Source organism: Penicillium mononematosum (assembly GCF_028829835.1).
Source record: "Penicillium mononematosum strain IBT 11891 chromosome Unknown utg000003l:1.0-8172316.0:1.0-8177699.0, whole genome shotgun sequence".
NCBI lineage: Eukaryota > Fungi > Ascomycota > Eurotiomycetes > Eurotiales > Aspergillaceae > Penicillium > Penicillium mononematosum.
Genome location: NW_026643273.1, coordinates 3928402 through 3942303, shown reverse-complemented (window position 1 = coordinate 3942303; position 13902 = coordinate 3928402). Strand labels below are relative to the sequence as shown.

Sequence of the window (13902 nt, the reverse complement as noted above, 5' to 3'; positions counted from 1 at the left end):
AAACTGCATATAGCTAAGGGAGCCAGGCTTCTTCTGGCAGGAGCCTGAGTGCAGATCCTTCGTGTATGGGATCTGCATCATTGATGCCGAGTTAGGGTTAGCGTTGCATCATGAAAAAGGCCAGTATTAATGAGAATTAATTGGGATTTTCAACAAAATGTGCTTGTTAGGATACAGGTGTAGAATATATATCCCATTTACTACGGTTCGGTAATTGAATACGTTACTCATTCTTCAGATCACTTTTAATTGTTGTTCTAGGTAAACAAATAATTACCCAATATTCTCGTTCCTAAGAGCTCTAGGTGACACCTCGATTATCATCACGCAGTGAACAGATCCTTGTTCGTAGCCACCCACTTCTCAAAGCCAGTAGAAGGTCCTCCAGTGTATAGCTGCACATTCTGAACACCCTCTTCATAATGAGCACGCGGGACATTCCCATTATCATCGCTTCCGAATCTCCGAATCATATACTCCGCCATCGGCTTAGGCAGACCATAGCTGAGATGCTGCTCCAAAGCCTCTTCCGCGTTAATAATAGAAATCTTAACATTCTTGCCCAGAACCTTCGCAATTGTACAAATGGCATCTGACATCGAGATGACCTGAGGACCGTAGACATAGACCTTTTGTTGTCCATTCTTCGGTCCCTGGGCAAGGATGGTTCCGCTGACACGACCCATGTCAATAGGTGTGACGCAATCGAGCGTGAAGTTCGGGGTATAAAGCTTGACCTCCCCAGCCGCAATCTCACTCTTGTTACGCAACATGTTTGTGGCGAAGCCACCAGGACGCACGGCGACGTAGTTCTCAGGCCCGAAGATTTCGTCAAGGTTGATTTCCACCTGTGCGTGGATGTAAGGGATGATGTCACTCGGTTCAACATCTCTGGCCTCGCCCGAGACGGTGTAGCTGCTCAGGAATACGACAAACTCGATGCCAGCGGATTTCAAAGCTTCAAGAGTGGTCTTCATGTGGTCTGGAGAGCCGAAGGCGAGATAGATGAAGGCGCGTTTGGCTCCGGATTCCTTGACGGCCGCAGCGACGGAATCGGGGTCTGTGAGGTCGGCTTGGATCCTTTTGAAACCCCCGGCTTGCTCTTGCTCCGAGCTCAGACCCGGAATGGGCTTCTTCGGATCGCGCATGGCTAGGACAACCTTAGCTCCATGCTCTTGGGCAGTGCGCGCTGCGACGGAACCGATGTTGCCGGTCGGCCCAAATACAATCACGGTCGACATATTGTAGATTCACAATTAAATGCCAATCTCCTTGGTGAAATGAATGATGTTATTTTACTTTGGACGTTGGCTGCTTTTATAAGCGGGAGGTGAGATGGTTGTCTCCGTCTCGCTTCGGGCTTTAGCTAACTCCGTGTCCAACGCAGAGCGCGGTCGATAGATACTATCTCCGCTGGAAACGGGTAGAGCTAAGCCCGAGGCCCATGGCAGTTGATATGGACTCGTACGTGAATGTAACAATTAACTGAGTCATTCACCTAGGCAAATAGGGTCGCTTTGCTTGCTTCCTCACGCAGATGAACACGAGGCTCAGGTCTAGGGATTTGATCTCAACATAATTCAATCCGGTCGGCCAACCTCGCCTGGTGGTAGAGATCTAGATGTAGGTCGACGGTGTTTAGCCGGCATCACAAGGAGATATTCGTGGCCATCGGGTAAATCTCCAAGTGGCCACTGCCAATTTTCCCGGACCGCTTGCAACACTTTCTGTGGCTCCTCATGATCAACAAAGAAACCGGTGTTCACTCCCGAAACCATTGCGCTTGTGTCTTCAGGCTGGAATATGGTACCCCGTAGCTTTGCGTCCTGTATATAAGGAATTGGGAGGACCTCATGATTCCGTAGGCCTTTCTCCTAATAAAGTCCAAGGGATATTTTTTCGATAGTCGCTGCTTAAAATGAGAACATTGAACAAGTTTTACAGGTTAGGATTGTACTTACTCCCAAGGGATTTCGCAGCGGCCAAGCATGCAGCCGGGTGAGAACTCATGATACCGTAAATGTCGTCCGTGGTCTTCCTAAGTGACCTCAGGAGGCCAGCTGCTAGTCCGTTATCACGGTAGTCTTTGTCCACTACCAATTGGGTGACCCAGCAGACCGTCATGCCATCGCATTTCCAGCAATATATCCGTCGACGGTAACCATAACATAATAGCTCATGACAGTATCAGAGGCACTAGGAAGGTACTGCTGTCGTAGTCGGCGTGCACTAAGCTTAACGGGCTCTCCTACTACATGTTACAAGCTGAAAACAAGAGGAATCATCTCTACTTACCTGCTTTACCTGAATGATTTCCCAGATTCCGTAATTCTCGCTGAAGAGTTTCGCAGCTGCTTCCAACATAGTATCCGTGACTTCGTGGCCAGCAACGGTCTTGTACGTTTGCGTCGTCATCTTGACACACCTCCCAACGCCAGTATTGGAAGCGCAACACTCGGGGTAGAAAAATCACAGATATCGACTTGAATGGAAGACTGAACCTGAAGGTTCGAAGGTTCAAAGGTTCAAAGGATTTGGGGGATTTGGGGGATGGTAACTGTGTCTTAAATTCCTCCATAAGGTGAAAGAGAAGGATGACAAAGTGGGGAACATCCTACGGGCCGGGACAGAAGGACTGTGTTGGCATTCTTGGCATTCGAAGGTTAAAGCTGGCAATCTTCTTTTCTAAATCGAGTATTCAGAGTTGATAATGCGCAATAGCCCACTTGTTTGATTTAGGTTCTTACCCTTTACAATTGAGTATAGTGGCAAAATTAAAATCCGTTGCTTGACGATTCTGTATTATCAACCTTGGAACATCAATGCATGTGTTCGACTTTGAATTTCGCATCATTGTGATGTCAGGGCGAGATATGTTATATAGCTCTCCACCGAACAGCCCGTAGCACTCTCGACCCATGCTAACGGCGTCTTATCTACTGCTGTGGCATAATTTACTGAAATTCTCCGCATCCGAGCTAAAGTTGCTCCAATATCCTGTGTACAGATTGAATTGTGCCAAGGATCCTTGAGACACGTCCAATTCTGCAGTATGTCACGTCGGACCACTGCGTATGATCGGCCCGACCGGCCCTTTTCCTTGGGCACTTGTGTTTTGTATGGATGCGGCGCCGGGTTGTTGGGGGTTGCAGCGTAAGTTTCTGTTTGAGTATCTACTACCAATCAAGACCCGTTCATCAATACTGACTACTCTATTAGAATGACCGTGGGCGAGAAGATCGAACAGTTCTTTACTTCACGGCCCAATTCATACGTACCAGCCCATACTTTAGAGAGGCTACTGTCTTTCCCTACACGACCTGACGAGGAGAGGTTCGGGCTGAACATGGCCATGCATTATGGACAAGGTGCTGTGGCGGGCATCATCCGGGCGATGATGAGCGCAAATGGCATAAGAGGCCCGTTCGCCGATTTCATGTTCATTTCTGTGCGCCTCTTGATAGATCAATCATTGGAAAACTGGACCCAGGTCGGCGCACCACCCTGGTAAGTGGTTATCCTACATCAATGGCCAGCGGGATCAGGCTGACTTAGATACCGTAAAGGTCATGGCCAGTCAATGAGCAGATCATCGATATTCTGCATAAAGGAGTATATGCTTTTGTGACGGGGTATTTTACGGACAAATGGCTACAATGAGCCACAATTTGCTTTCGGGCCATATTTATAGGTGTATGGTGTGCAGTGACTGGCTGTGTAAATTGGAGCAATTGTCATCTATTAGGGTTTCTATCAATGGACTATAAAAGCTAGGAGAAACTATAATAACATGCATATCTAGCGCTAACAAATGCCGGTATCGGAAATGAGCCAATGCTTCGTCTGAGCATCATAGTCCCGTCGCTGGAGCAAAATAGATGTGGAGAGGTCAGGCAGTGACATCGGCATAAGCGCTTTCGGCAAGCACTAAAGGACTAAATTGAAAAGGGAAAGCTAAGAATGTGGTTGGAAGGGTTCAAGTTAGAAATAAAGTGGAGTTGTTCCCCCCAACCTCCGCTCCGCCAAGCGAAGACGGGGAACACTTCCACTTTCAGACAGTCATTATTAGGGTGATGTTCGTACCCCGCAATTTATATGTTTTAACGTTAGCACCGGGGAATCCATGGATAACTACGGAGTATACCCCGCGATATGCGGGGACTCTTTATCTGGTGGATTCTTATTTCTTATTTGTTCTGACCTATCCACGTGGACCGTATCAGCAGCGGTGAATATAGCCCGATTCATTCAATAGATCTTCACGATAGTTCCGCATGGACACTATCATTGCCACTCAATACAATGTAGTCGTGGATCTCAAACAGAAACTTATTTCATGGCCATGATTCCCCGAGTGCTACTCAACTTGCTTACTACCTCTCCTATACCCTGGATGTATATAAAATCCGGGTGTTCCCTGCATCGATTGTGGTACTTGTGATTTCACAATATTCAAAAGCTTTTCCTTTTCAACCATGGCGACCTTCCCACTCAATATCCCACCAGAACTATTGCAAGAGCTCTCAAAATACACCACACCAACAGGAGTGGCCGATTATGCCGCCCTAGCCCTGATAGGAGGTATCGGCGGCACACTCCTTTCCAGAGGACGACTTTGGGACAAACCAGACCCATTGCACCATCTCTGGTTCGAACGGCCCCAGTTAAAGAATGGTGGACAGGCTGGCTCAGCCAACAAGGAAACACGCAGCATCGCGCAAAAGCTGGAAGAGACGGGCAAGAATATCGTGGTGTTCTGGGGATCGCAGTCCGGCACGGCAGAGGGTTTCGCCCACCGTCTTGCTAGGGAGATCTCCATCCGCTGGGGTCAGGAAGCCATGACTGCCGATCTCTCGGACTATGACCCGATCACAATTAGTGAAATCCCTAACGCCAAGTTGGCTATCTTCGTTGTTTCCACCTACGGTGAAGGAGACCCCAGCGATAATACAGCGGAATTTTGGAGCTGGATCTCCAAAGCCAGTGATGTGTCGCTCTCCAACTTGCGATATGCTGCCTTCGGTTTGGGAAACACCAACTACAAGTTCTACAACCGAGTTGTCGATGTTATTGTTGAAGGGCTGGACAAGTTCGGTGCCCAGGCTCTTATGCCTGTTGGAAAGGCAAATGATGCAGAGGGGGCAACCGAGGAAGACTTCATGGCATGGAAAGAGGATCTTTTCGCGGTCTTTAAAGACAATTTGGGATTCCAAGAGGCCGAAGCCAGATATATCCCGAGCCTGAAGGTTGAAGAAGACGAATCCCTTGAGCCAATCGACCTGCATCATGGTGAACCCAACAACCGGGCTGAAGCCCCAAAGGCAGCGGCTCAATCCTCCGCTGTCCGTACTTTGAGCATTTCAGACTCCAGGGAGCTTTTCACCTCCTCTACCCGCCACTGCCTTCACATGGACGTGGACCTGACCAGTCAGCCAGAGCTGAGCTACAAGACCGGAGACCACCTTGCGATCTGGCCCGGAAACCCCGATGTTGAAGTCGAACGTTTACTCGATGTCCTCGGAATCTCCTCACGCCGCGATATTCCACTTAGTATCACGGCACTCGACTCAGCAACCAAAGTCCCGATCCCAACCCCGACCAGCTCCATCGCCATTTTCCGTTACTACCTCGAGATCTGTGCACCCGTCAACCGCGATAACGTTCGCGACCTGGCACAATTCGCACCCACCCCAGAAGCAAAGTCCTATCTTCTCGCGCTGGGCAAAGACAAGGACGCATACGCCAGCTTTATCGGTCGCACACACATCAACCTCGGCCGGCTGTTGCAGCTAGCATGCCCTGACCGGCCTTGGAATAACCTCCCACTCTCATACCTCGTTGAAACACTACCCCACATCCGACCACGGTTCTATTCCATCTCATCAAGCAGCATAGTCTCGCCTCGCAAACCATCCATCACAGCAATCGTATCAACAACCCCTCTCCCCGACAACCCCAACGAGCTCATCCACGGTGTGACATCCAATTACCTCCTCGCCATCTCCCAACAAGCGCGCTCCCAGTCCCACCCCAGTGGAATCACCTACCACCTCAACGGCCCCGGTGACGCACTCCAAGGCGGGAAAGTCTTTGCCCATATCCGCCGAAGCAAATTCAAACTCCCGGCTCTGGGCAAGACGCCGTTGGTTATGGTCGCAGCAGGAACGGGTATCGCGCCCTTCCGGGCATTCTTATCTGAGCGCTGTCAATTGCTCAAGATCGGTAAGGAAGTTGGACCGATGATTCTCTTCTTTGGATGTCGGAACCCGAATGAAGATTACATCTACCGCGAGGAATTGGAAGAAATGCAAGCTGTGCTGGGTGATCGGTTGCGTATTGTCACTGCCTTTTCGCGATTGGAGGGGACGCCTCGTCAGTATGTGCAGGACCGGGTTGATGAGTTCGGGAAGGATGTGATTGAAGTTGTTGAGGAGGGTGGGAATATCTATGTTTGTGGAAGGGCTGGTATGGCCCGTGAAGTGGAGAAGGTTGTTGGACGGACGATGAAGGAGGCGAAGGGTTGGAGTGATGACGAGGTGAATGGTTGGAGTAAGACGATTAAGAAGAAGAATAAGTGGCAGGAGGATGTTTGGGGGTAGTTTAGTTAACGTTATAATGCAATCAATTATTTTCCTGTTGTGAACTAGGGAGGTGAAAAGAGGACGTGATTGAACACCCCCAATGTATTCCGTGGATCGATTGCCAAGTGGCTCAGGCAACTTCAGGAACTCACACGAGAAAGCCCCGTTTGATTTGGTTGCGAACCTGCTAGACCTCGACACTGTTGATATCTTTGCGCAGGTCAAGCACCAATTTGCTACGGTAATCTCTCCCTACACTGTCTCGTGGGCTACGGGAGATGGTAGTGCAGAGGGTTGGGGAGAGGAAGAAGAGAATAGGAAGAGGAGGGAGGGGTGGGAAGCCTTTTATATCCCAATCCGGGCCTTCCTAAAATGGACATCCTTGCACTTTCCCTATATCAACACCACCTGGGCACCCGTGGACCCCCCGGGGTTTTCCTTTTGAAAAAGTGAATGGCAGATACAATACTTTTGACACTCTCAACATCTTGACATCCATATCATCTCGGAGAATTCTATTCTCCGTAGCTCCGTAGCTACACTCGCACAACTTCTCGATGCAGATCTACTATACATCTCACCTCCAAAACCAATAATACTCGCAATATACCATCTACTGGCCGCAGTCATTAAGTTGACCTGCCTCCACTCAAAATGACCCCTCATGACCCAAACCGCGTCGCGAGCATAATGCTCTCATGGCACTCACTCGACCTCGTCTCATGCACCAACCTCCAGACCCTATGGGCCGGGTACGGACAAATATGCGCCATCACAGCGCGAGCCAAAACCTCCAAAGCAGCCGAACATCTCAGCCAGCTGTGCGGGGTAGAACCAGGCGACGCGGGAACGACATACCCGCTCATCCTGAAGCTGATCTCACCGCCCCGAAAAAGCGGCAGCACTGCCGATGAAGGCCACCTACGAAAAATGCTGAGCTACGAGGTAGAGCAGTACTTCTATAGCGAGGTCGTTCCGCGACTAGGCTCCGACATAGGCATAGCCAAATGCGTTGCCTCGACGCGCGACATGGACGCGGCGGACTCGTCCGAACTCAAAGGTCTTATGGCTACGATTATGGTCGATCTGCGTCCCGAATTCCCCGTTGCGGGCGGGAAGAGAGGTGCGCTCAATCGCACACAGGTGCGCGCCGCGCTGGACTGGCTTGCCGGTTTCCACAGCCGCTCACGGGGTCTGCTGCTGGCTAGTCTTGATGAATATGTTCTGCCGCCAATTGAAGAATGCAGTAGAAGAGAGAGTTCAGACAAGGGCGTTGGCAAGGGGCTTTGGCTGAATGGGGGATATACGTACCTCGCGACCCGGCGTAAAGAGTACGCATCTCTTGCGCAGGACACAGGCTCAGAGTGGTCAGATGCCCTGTGTACGGCTTCGGAAGGGTGCTCGCTATCCGTTGCGGAGATGGTTGCGTTGTTCTTAACGCCCTGTGGAAGGGCGATTGAGTCGTATATTCACGGCGATGTCAAGTCAGATAATCTCTTCACGACAACGTCCGGCGACAGGGTGGCATTCTTTGATTTCCAGTATGTCGGTCTCGGTCTCGGAGTCTGTGATCTTGCCAAATTGTTGACCTGCTCGGTTCCACTGCACATGCTGGTTGATGACAATGGGGGTTTGCCCGAGCAGCTGTCGATGTGTGATGGTGAGAAGGTACTGTTAGAGCGGTATCGTATGAGTCTCCTCCAGGATGAGGAATCGGAGGAATCAGAGCTCTACGAATGGGAAGCGTTTAAACGACACTGGGAGACGGCTTTGGTTGACTGGTGTAGATTCCAGGCTTCGTGGGGCTTTTGGGGAAATACAGAGTGGCTCGAGGCCCGTGTAAGATCAATCTTGAATGATCAGGGGTGGAGGGATTGGCTGTTTCAGAATATACGCAGTCGAATGTAGGATTGCTATCCTCTATAAGAAAATCATGCAAAGACGTTATGGAGTAACAGCTTCCTAGAGAATGTCCCTGCCCCTCCCATGTTAGGCCAGCGCCAAGTCTTAAATATCCCTCGGAACGGTGCTGCTTGCACGGGAGATTCCGTGGAGCTTGAAAAGGGCGAGGACCTGCCGTCCTAACGGATGCCGACCCGCCTATAACTGATAGCCTCCACGTCACCGATGCTAACCTCTTTGATACTCCCCAGGAATGGTGGAATCGGCCATTCCTCTTTACCCGGCCTAGTGACATCGACCTAGCCTCTATCCGTCATCTTGCTTCACTCCCGCATCTCCTACTTATCATCTACCAACTTCCGGTCCCGCCATGCGTCTTGGTCCCACGAGGTGTCGAGGCACCTCGCTTCACAAAGTGTCTGTAAGCCTTTGTTGAGACTACGATGCAGACGCTGATTCCAAACAATACCGCAATTCGTGAACCTGTCCAACAGGATCGTCGGATTGTGGACCGTTCTTATAATCGTCCCAGCGCAATTTGGTGTAGTTGAGCTCTACTTGCGATTTGCGGTCCGGGCAATAAACGTTCGGAATCCATGTGCGGCCGGCCTCTTGGGCGGAAATATGTGGCATCAGGCGAGTCTGAATCTGCTTGGAGATGATTCCCATCATCGTCTAGATGGAGCTGCTCGCATCTGATGCCTATTGCTTCATGTTCTCTGGTCTGGATTTGCACGAACGGGTGGCTTTCAATGCGCCTCGATACTTCGTTGAGGCCAGAGACTGCGTTATTGCGACGTTCCTGATGAGCTGCGGCGACCTGCGGCGCACGAGAAGTAAAATTATGCATATTTCGTGGGGTTGACAGGTGTTGAGACAAGTTGGAGAATCAGAGAATTTGATGGGTGATGATGAGGGATATCCGCCACAATCGAGTGATCGCATGCCAGATCACATGCTAAATCATTTGCTAGTTTGCTTTGCATTCTTTGCTCTTTATTCGCGAGAAGTCATTTGCATTTTCTTTACATATATGATTATCTACGTATCGGATTTCCTCTGCCACTTCTGGGCGTTCCCCTTCTGTTACCGTGCCCAGGCCTTGCCGCTTTTTACTCATTGAGTTGAACTGAGCACACGCCCCTGAGCACCCTGATCCGCCCACTGAGAACTTCCAAGGTTTGCTCAGGTGCTCACGATGCAACACCTGGGTAGGCGTCTAGTCCTATTTAGGACTACCGATTTTCTCTGGGCACCAATCACATCACAAGGACAGCTACAGTGCCCTAAATAGGGTTAGTGAGTCGATGGCTCTGCATCATATCTATCTAAGCAGTAACATTTACTTTGCTAACACCCCCCAGGCAACAACATCCTAATCGATGGCGGTGGGGATGGCGACGCCTCCCTGGTCCTCGAAGTGGGCTTGTCTGAGCCGTCCGGACAGCTCCAGGAAGACGCCAGGTGGTGGCACTCAAACACAGGCGGAGGGACTAAGCTTGTTGTCCTAATCCATGCCCGCCATAAGCCAATTTGGACGGTGGACGTGGAGGTTTGGTCTGTAGTGGACAATCCGCGGCCCGGGCCAAATACCAGGGAACATTCAGCAAAAATCATGCAGTGTACCCAAAGGGCCCATTTCGAGAACTTTCTCATGTAGTCTTCTCCGGCAGTCTTTCTAAATGTCTTTTTAGTGGTCTTTTTTGGTAGTCTCCTCAGGTACATACCTTTGACTACTCACCGTTAGTGCTGAATCACGTACCTACACGCTAACTATATTATGAGTTTTACACTGGCAGAACAGGCAGAATTTGAAGAGGAGTATCTCCGGGTACAAAGGTTTAGCCCAATATTTCTGATGTCCCACTGGACACAGCAGATGACGGGGCACACGTACAAAACAAAGAACGAAAGAAGGTTGTTGCTTGGTGCCTGGGAAAGATGGCCGTGGACGTCGACACATGCAACCAAGATGCTGCTGACGCCAACGGCAAAATGCCCCAGGAGCAAAAGGTATTCATGAAAAGACACAAGACACGACCCGCAGAAAGGGGACCAAGCTCGATTTCAAGTTTCCCAAGAGGGCTGTCGGCTCCCCCAAATGGTCATTAGGTGATGTGTGGAGGTGCCTGAGCCTCGCACGATCGACGCCCAAGGGAAATTCTAATTGGTCTATATCATGGTATATGCAAACAAACAGGGGTATATAACTATATCGGCCTCCACGCTTGCACAACTTGATTGTGCATATATCCCCACGGCCAGCCGTCTTCCCGTTCTGATCGGCGAAGAAGATCAATCAGCAAATTCTGGACAACAGGGTCTTCAACCCATGAGGTGCCTGGGATCATATTAGTACTGTTCTCAATCAGGTTCGAACAAGACCTACAAACAAAAAGAGCGTGGCAAGCTGTAATACGCAGTGTAGGATCGTCGTCGGCAGATACGGCGATGCCAAACATGAAATTAAGCGTTTCAGCCAGGTCATTCTGTGAAGGTGAGCATAGAACCGAGTAACTCGAAAGAGGAAACGAACCCTTAATTTGACCGGTTGGTCTAAATGCAACATGCTCCGATCATAAAACTCCAGTTCGCGAATGAGCATCAGCGATTTAGTGAGACAGATGTGTTGAATCGCAGTAGCTAGACAGAAATTAGCATATCGCGCGCACAAATTGGGGGTATATCGCATACCATGCCACAAGCTCGTATACCAAGCAACAGGAAAAGGCTTCCCACTCCCAGGATCCGGCGGCGAAACATGCAACGGCACAAACGTATCAGGTCGACCGAGCTCCCACTCAAGAATGCGATGTTTGAGCGCAGTCTCCCCCACACTGCCGATTCTACCCTCATGGCTCCGACCCGGAATATTATAACAAAAATCGATGGTCTCAGCCAATAGCCATATGGCGCGATTTGTCCAGTCCCCGTCGCTGAGGGCCGGTTTAGCGGCCCACCATCGTCGCAGGCGGTCATCGAACGGGGCGAATGTGAGCCGAAGGCATTTCTGGTACGTGAGCGCGAATTGGATGTCTTGAATCACATACGCCCAGAAGGAAGCCGATGCGAGTCCGCCGGAGATAGCCGAGTCCACGTGGGAACTAACATACACTGAACCGGCCAGGAGATGGTGTTGTTGGTCGTTTGGGGGACTGTGGGCTGTTGGGTGTGATGCATTAGCCGGGTAACTATTTTGCGTTGAAGATGTTGTCCACGCACAGGAGATTGATTCGAAAAATCGTAGAATGACTGTTGATGAGAGGAGGATATCGATGCCGATCATGAACTCGGGCTTGTCGAGGACTGGTAACATGATTGAGATACAGCGCTCATGGTATGCGTGTGCGACCTCGCCGGCGATGGAGTTTGTTGTTCGGGATAGGTGACATGCTGACACTGCTAGACATGCGTACAGTAGTAATGGGGATTGAGTCGCGCGCTCGATGACATCTGTTGAGAAGTGTCGTTCGGGGTTGAATGCGTCGAGCTGGGTTGTTAGTTTAACGGTGGGGAATTAGATCAAAGGGCTGACTTACCCACGGCGCTAGGTACTTTTGGAAATGCCGTAACAGAAAGGCCTCAGTGAGATTGGATAGCCTCGGCTGACCAATGGGCGTGGGCGTGGTAGGCGCACGAGGGGAATTCACTGAATTCGATCTGGAGCCCAATTGAGATCCTGCGGCGTAAGGAGGGATGACGAGGTTCGGAGTTGCCAAAGCAGAATCCATTGTAGATGGTGGTGTCGAATGTTCAGACGACGACCTTGAAGATGATGCCTGCACTGTCACAGGTACAACATAGTATTCAGCTGCCGTCTGATCTGTTTCATCCTTGAAGTCGACTGCATGAAATCAGTATACCGACAATAACCCCGAAGACTATTCCACGTACAGTCGGAAGACGTATCTACCCAGACCTGGTCGTCCGGGAAAGCAAGATCGCTCTCGCCATATCTTGGAGGCCCCTTTCCTCGCAGGGAAGGATTCTGGCCGTGTCGGAAAGAGACCTCTTCAGATTTGCCGGGGGCCGGGACACATTCGCGGCCAGAGCGTTGACAGCGGAGACATTTCGAACCGGATTTGTCACCTATTTCTGTTAGTCGCCGAAGGAAGAGATTGTAGAAGCCTCGACATACATTTGAGATGGCGCAGACGACATGTGAGGCTGACAAAGGCGGGTTAGTCGAGGTCGAATATGTGTAGCGAATCAAAAAAGAACTGACCATCCCCTCATTACGCAGTCAAAAAGTACAATCACAAACAAGGAAACCTTCCAGAAATCATATCCGGAATGCCAGGCCCGAGGGTATTGAGATAAGTAAATAGGGTAAGTCGCCCAGTCCGACTATCAAACTCATTCATGACAATGTCCATTGGATCAACGTACAGAAGTCGAGATAGGGTGGGTACAGAATAATTGGCAGATCACTAATGAATTGCGTATTCTTTTTTGGGGTATTTTCAGCGGCTACCTCCGTACGTGGGTTTAGTTGGAGTTTAGTTTGAGAAGAGCCGAGCTAACAGTGGTTGAAATGTTGAAATAGCGGGTTTCAAATGTACTGGAAATTGGCTCAAATCTCATAAGGATAACCCGAATTGGAAAACGTTCAGTGCCCTAGCTCCTCACGCCAGGTGGAAAAAGGTCCAACAATTTCCACCGTGCCAGAGTCTAGGCAGACCTCTGCTGGTTCTGGTTGGGTGGGCGGCTCCCCCACGTATCAGACTAAGTTTGATCGAAAGGTTCTGATCGTTTACCGAACCAAAAAGATCTTGGGGGCATGTCACGTCCATGGGTGTTCCGATTCCGGTTTGTATCGGGTTCTCGGCATGCGACTTGGCCGAAATGTGCGCCAAGTGAGTTTATTGCTGTCATGGCCGAGACCTCCTTTTTCCTATTTTGACATACTCCATCTTCAATTATCTTTTGCAATGTACGGCGTAAAAGGAGGTATATTTTAAGGGTAGGCTTCTGGCTCGGATGGGGATGTCAACCAATAACATGAAACTGGAAAAGGGGATGGTCTCCATCCAAACCGGGAGAATTGGCATAAATCGGTATAAGTCCGTGTTTTGTCGCAACGTTAAAAAAGGACGTGCAAGGCGTTCAACAAGCTTCGAAAGAAATTAGGAACGAAATTAGCGTTGAAGTTATTCGAGTCCAAATTTTCATTTGCTGAGGGGTCTCACCGGGCGTGGTTCAGGCACCCGGGTAGAAAGAGAGCCCCTTTAAGCCAGTGGCTACATAGATCTTTCACAGGGACATAATTATTTTCCCCATTGTACCGGGAATCTCCGTATGTTGTACGGAGTACTGACTCGACAAACCCTGGTTTCCAAGGTTGTGGATCAATTAACAATGTGAGATATTCGGTTTTTCATTTCAACTGTGGGAAAAAGTACTTCGGACCAGTCGAACC

The 13902-nt window shown here is 50.0% G+C and overlaps 10 protein-coding genes across 10 annotated transcripts; 5 read left to right on the top strand and 5 right to left on the bottom strand.

The window, feature by feature from the left end:
* Positions 1-323: 323 nt before the first annotated feature.
* N7519_006489 (uncharacterized protein) lies at positions 324-1241 on the bottom strand (the record flags this gene model as incomplete). The annotated part of the gene is made up of 1 exon (XM_057293265.1): positions 324-1241. The coding sequence occupies one exon, from the start codon at positions 1239-1241 to the stop codon at positions 324-326; it is 918 nt and encodes a 305-aa protein (XP_057148076.1).
* Positions 1242-1580: 339 nt separating this feature from the next.
* N7519_006488 (uncharacterized protein) lies at positions 1581-2124 on the bottom strand (the record flags this gene model as incomplete). Its single annotated transcript, XM_057293264.1, has 2 exons — positions 1581-1867; positions 1962-2124. The coding sequence occupies 2 exons, from the start codon at positions 2122-2124 to the stop codon at positions 1581-1583; spliced, it is 450 nt and encodes a 149-aa protein (XP_057148075.1).
* A 52-nt stretch (positions 2125-2176) lies between these two features.
* N7519_006487 (uncharacterized protein) lies at positions 2177-2415 on the bottom strand (the record flags this gene model as incomplete). The annotated part of the gene is made up of 2 exons (XM_057293263.1): positions 2177-2248; positions 2296-2415. 2 exons carry the CDS (start codon positions 2413-2415, stop codon positions 2177-2179), a joined length of 192 nt encoding a protein of 63 aa, XP_057148074.1.
* Positions 2416-3052: 637 nt separating this feature from the next.
* Positions 3053-3660, top strand: N7519_006486 (uncharacterized protein; the record flags this gene model as incomplete). The annotated part of the gene is made up of 3 exons (XM_057293262.1): positions 3053-3153; positions 3220-3507; positions 3567-3660. The coding sequence occupies 3 exons, from the start codon at positions 3053-3055 to the stop codon at positions 3658-3660; spliced, it is 483 nt and encodes a 160-aa protein (XP_057148073.1).
* Positions 3661-4475: 815 nt separating this feature from the next.
* On the top strand, positions 4476-6599 carry N7519_006485 (NADPH cytochrome P450 oxidoreductase family protein; the record flags this gene model as incomplete). The annotated part of the gene is made up of 1 exon (XM_057293261.1): positions 4476-6599. The coding sequence occupies one exon, from the start codon at positions 4476-4478 to the stop codon at positions 6597-6599; it is 2124 nt and encodes a 707-aa protein (XP_057148072.1).
* Positions 6600-6681: 82 nt separating this feature from the next.
* N7519_006484 (uncharacterized protein) lies at positions 6682-7026 on the top strand (the record flags this gene model as incomplete). The annotated part of the gene is made up of 1 exon (XM_057293260.1): positions 6682-7026. The coding sequence occupies one exon, from the start codon at positions 6682-6684 to the stop codon at positions 7024-7026; it is 345 nt and encodes a 114-aa protein (XP_057148071.1).
* Positions 7027-7235: 209 nt separating this feature from the next.
* On the top strand, positions 7236-8666 carry N7519_006483 (uncharacterized protein; the record flags this gene model as incomplete). Its single annotated transcript, XM_057293259.1, has 2 exons — positions 7236-8420; positions 8523-8666. 2 exons carry the CDS (start codon positions 7236-7238, stop codon positions 8664-8666), a joined length of 1329 nt encoding a protein of 442 aa, XP_057148070.1.
* Positions 8667-8921: 255 nt separating this feature from the next.
* Positions 8922-9155, bottom strand: N7519_006482 (uncharacterized protein; the record flags this gene model as incomplete). Its single annotated transcript, XM_057293258.1, has 1 exon — positions 8922-9155. One exon carries the CDS (start codon positions 9153-9155, stop codon positions 8922-8924), a length of 234 nt encoding a protein of 77 aa, XP_057148069.1.
* A 7-nt stretch (positions 9156-9162) lies between these two features.
* On the top strand, positions 9163-9348 carry N7519_006481 (uncharacterized protein; the record flags this gene model as incomplete). Its single annotated transcript, XM_057293257.1, has 1 exon — positions 9163-9348. One exon carries the CDS (start codon positions 9163-9165, stop codon positions 9346-9348), a length of 186 nt encoding a protein of 61 aa, XP_057148068.1.
* A 1345-nt stretch (positions 9349-10693) lies between these two features.
* On the bottom strand, positions 10694-12719 carry N7519_006480 (Zn(II)2Cys6 transcription factor domain-containing protein; the record flags this gene model as incomplete). Its single annotated transcript, XM_057293256.1, has 8 exons — positions 10694-10824; positions 10873-10972; positions 11020-11126; positions 11178-11973; positions 12023-12327; positions 12378-12572; positions 12622-12650; positions 12709-12719. 8 exons carry the CDS (start codon positions 12717-12719, stop codon positions 10694-10696), a joined length of 1674 nt encoding a protein of 557 aa, XP_057148067.1.
* Positions 12720-13902: the final 1183 nt, after the last annotated feature.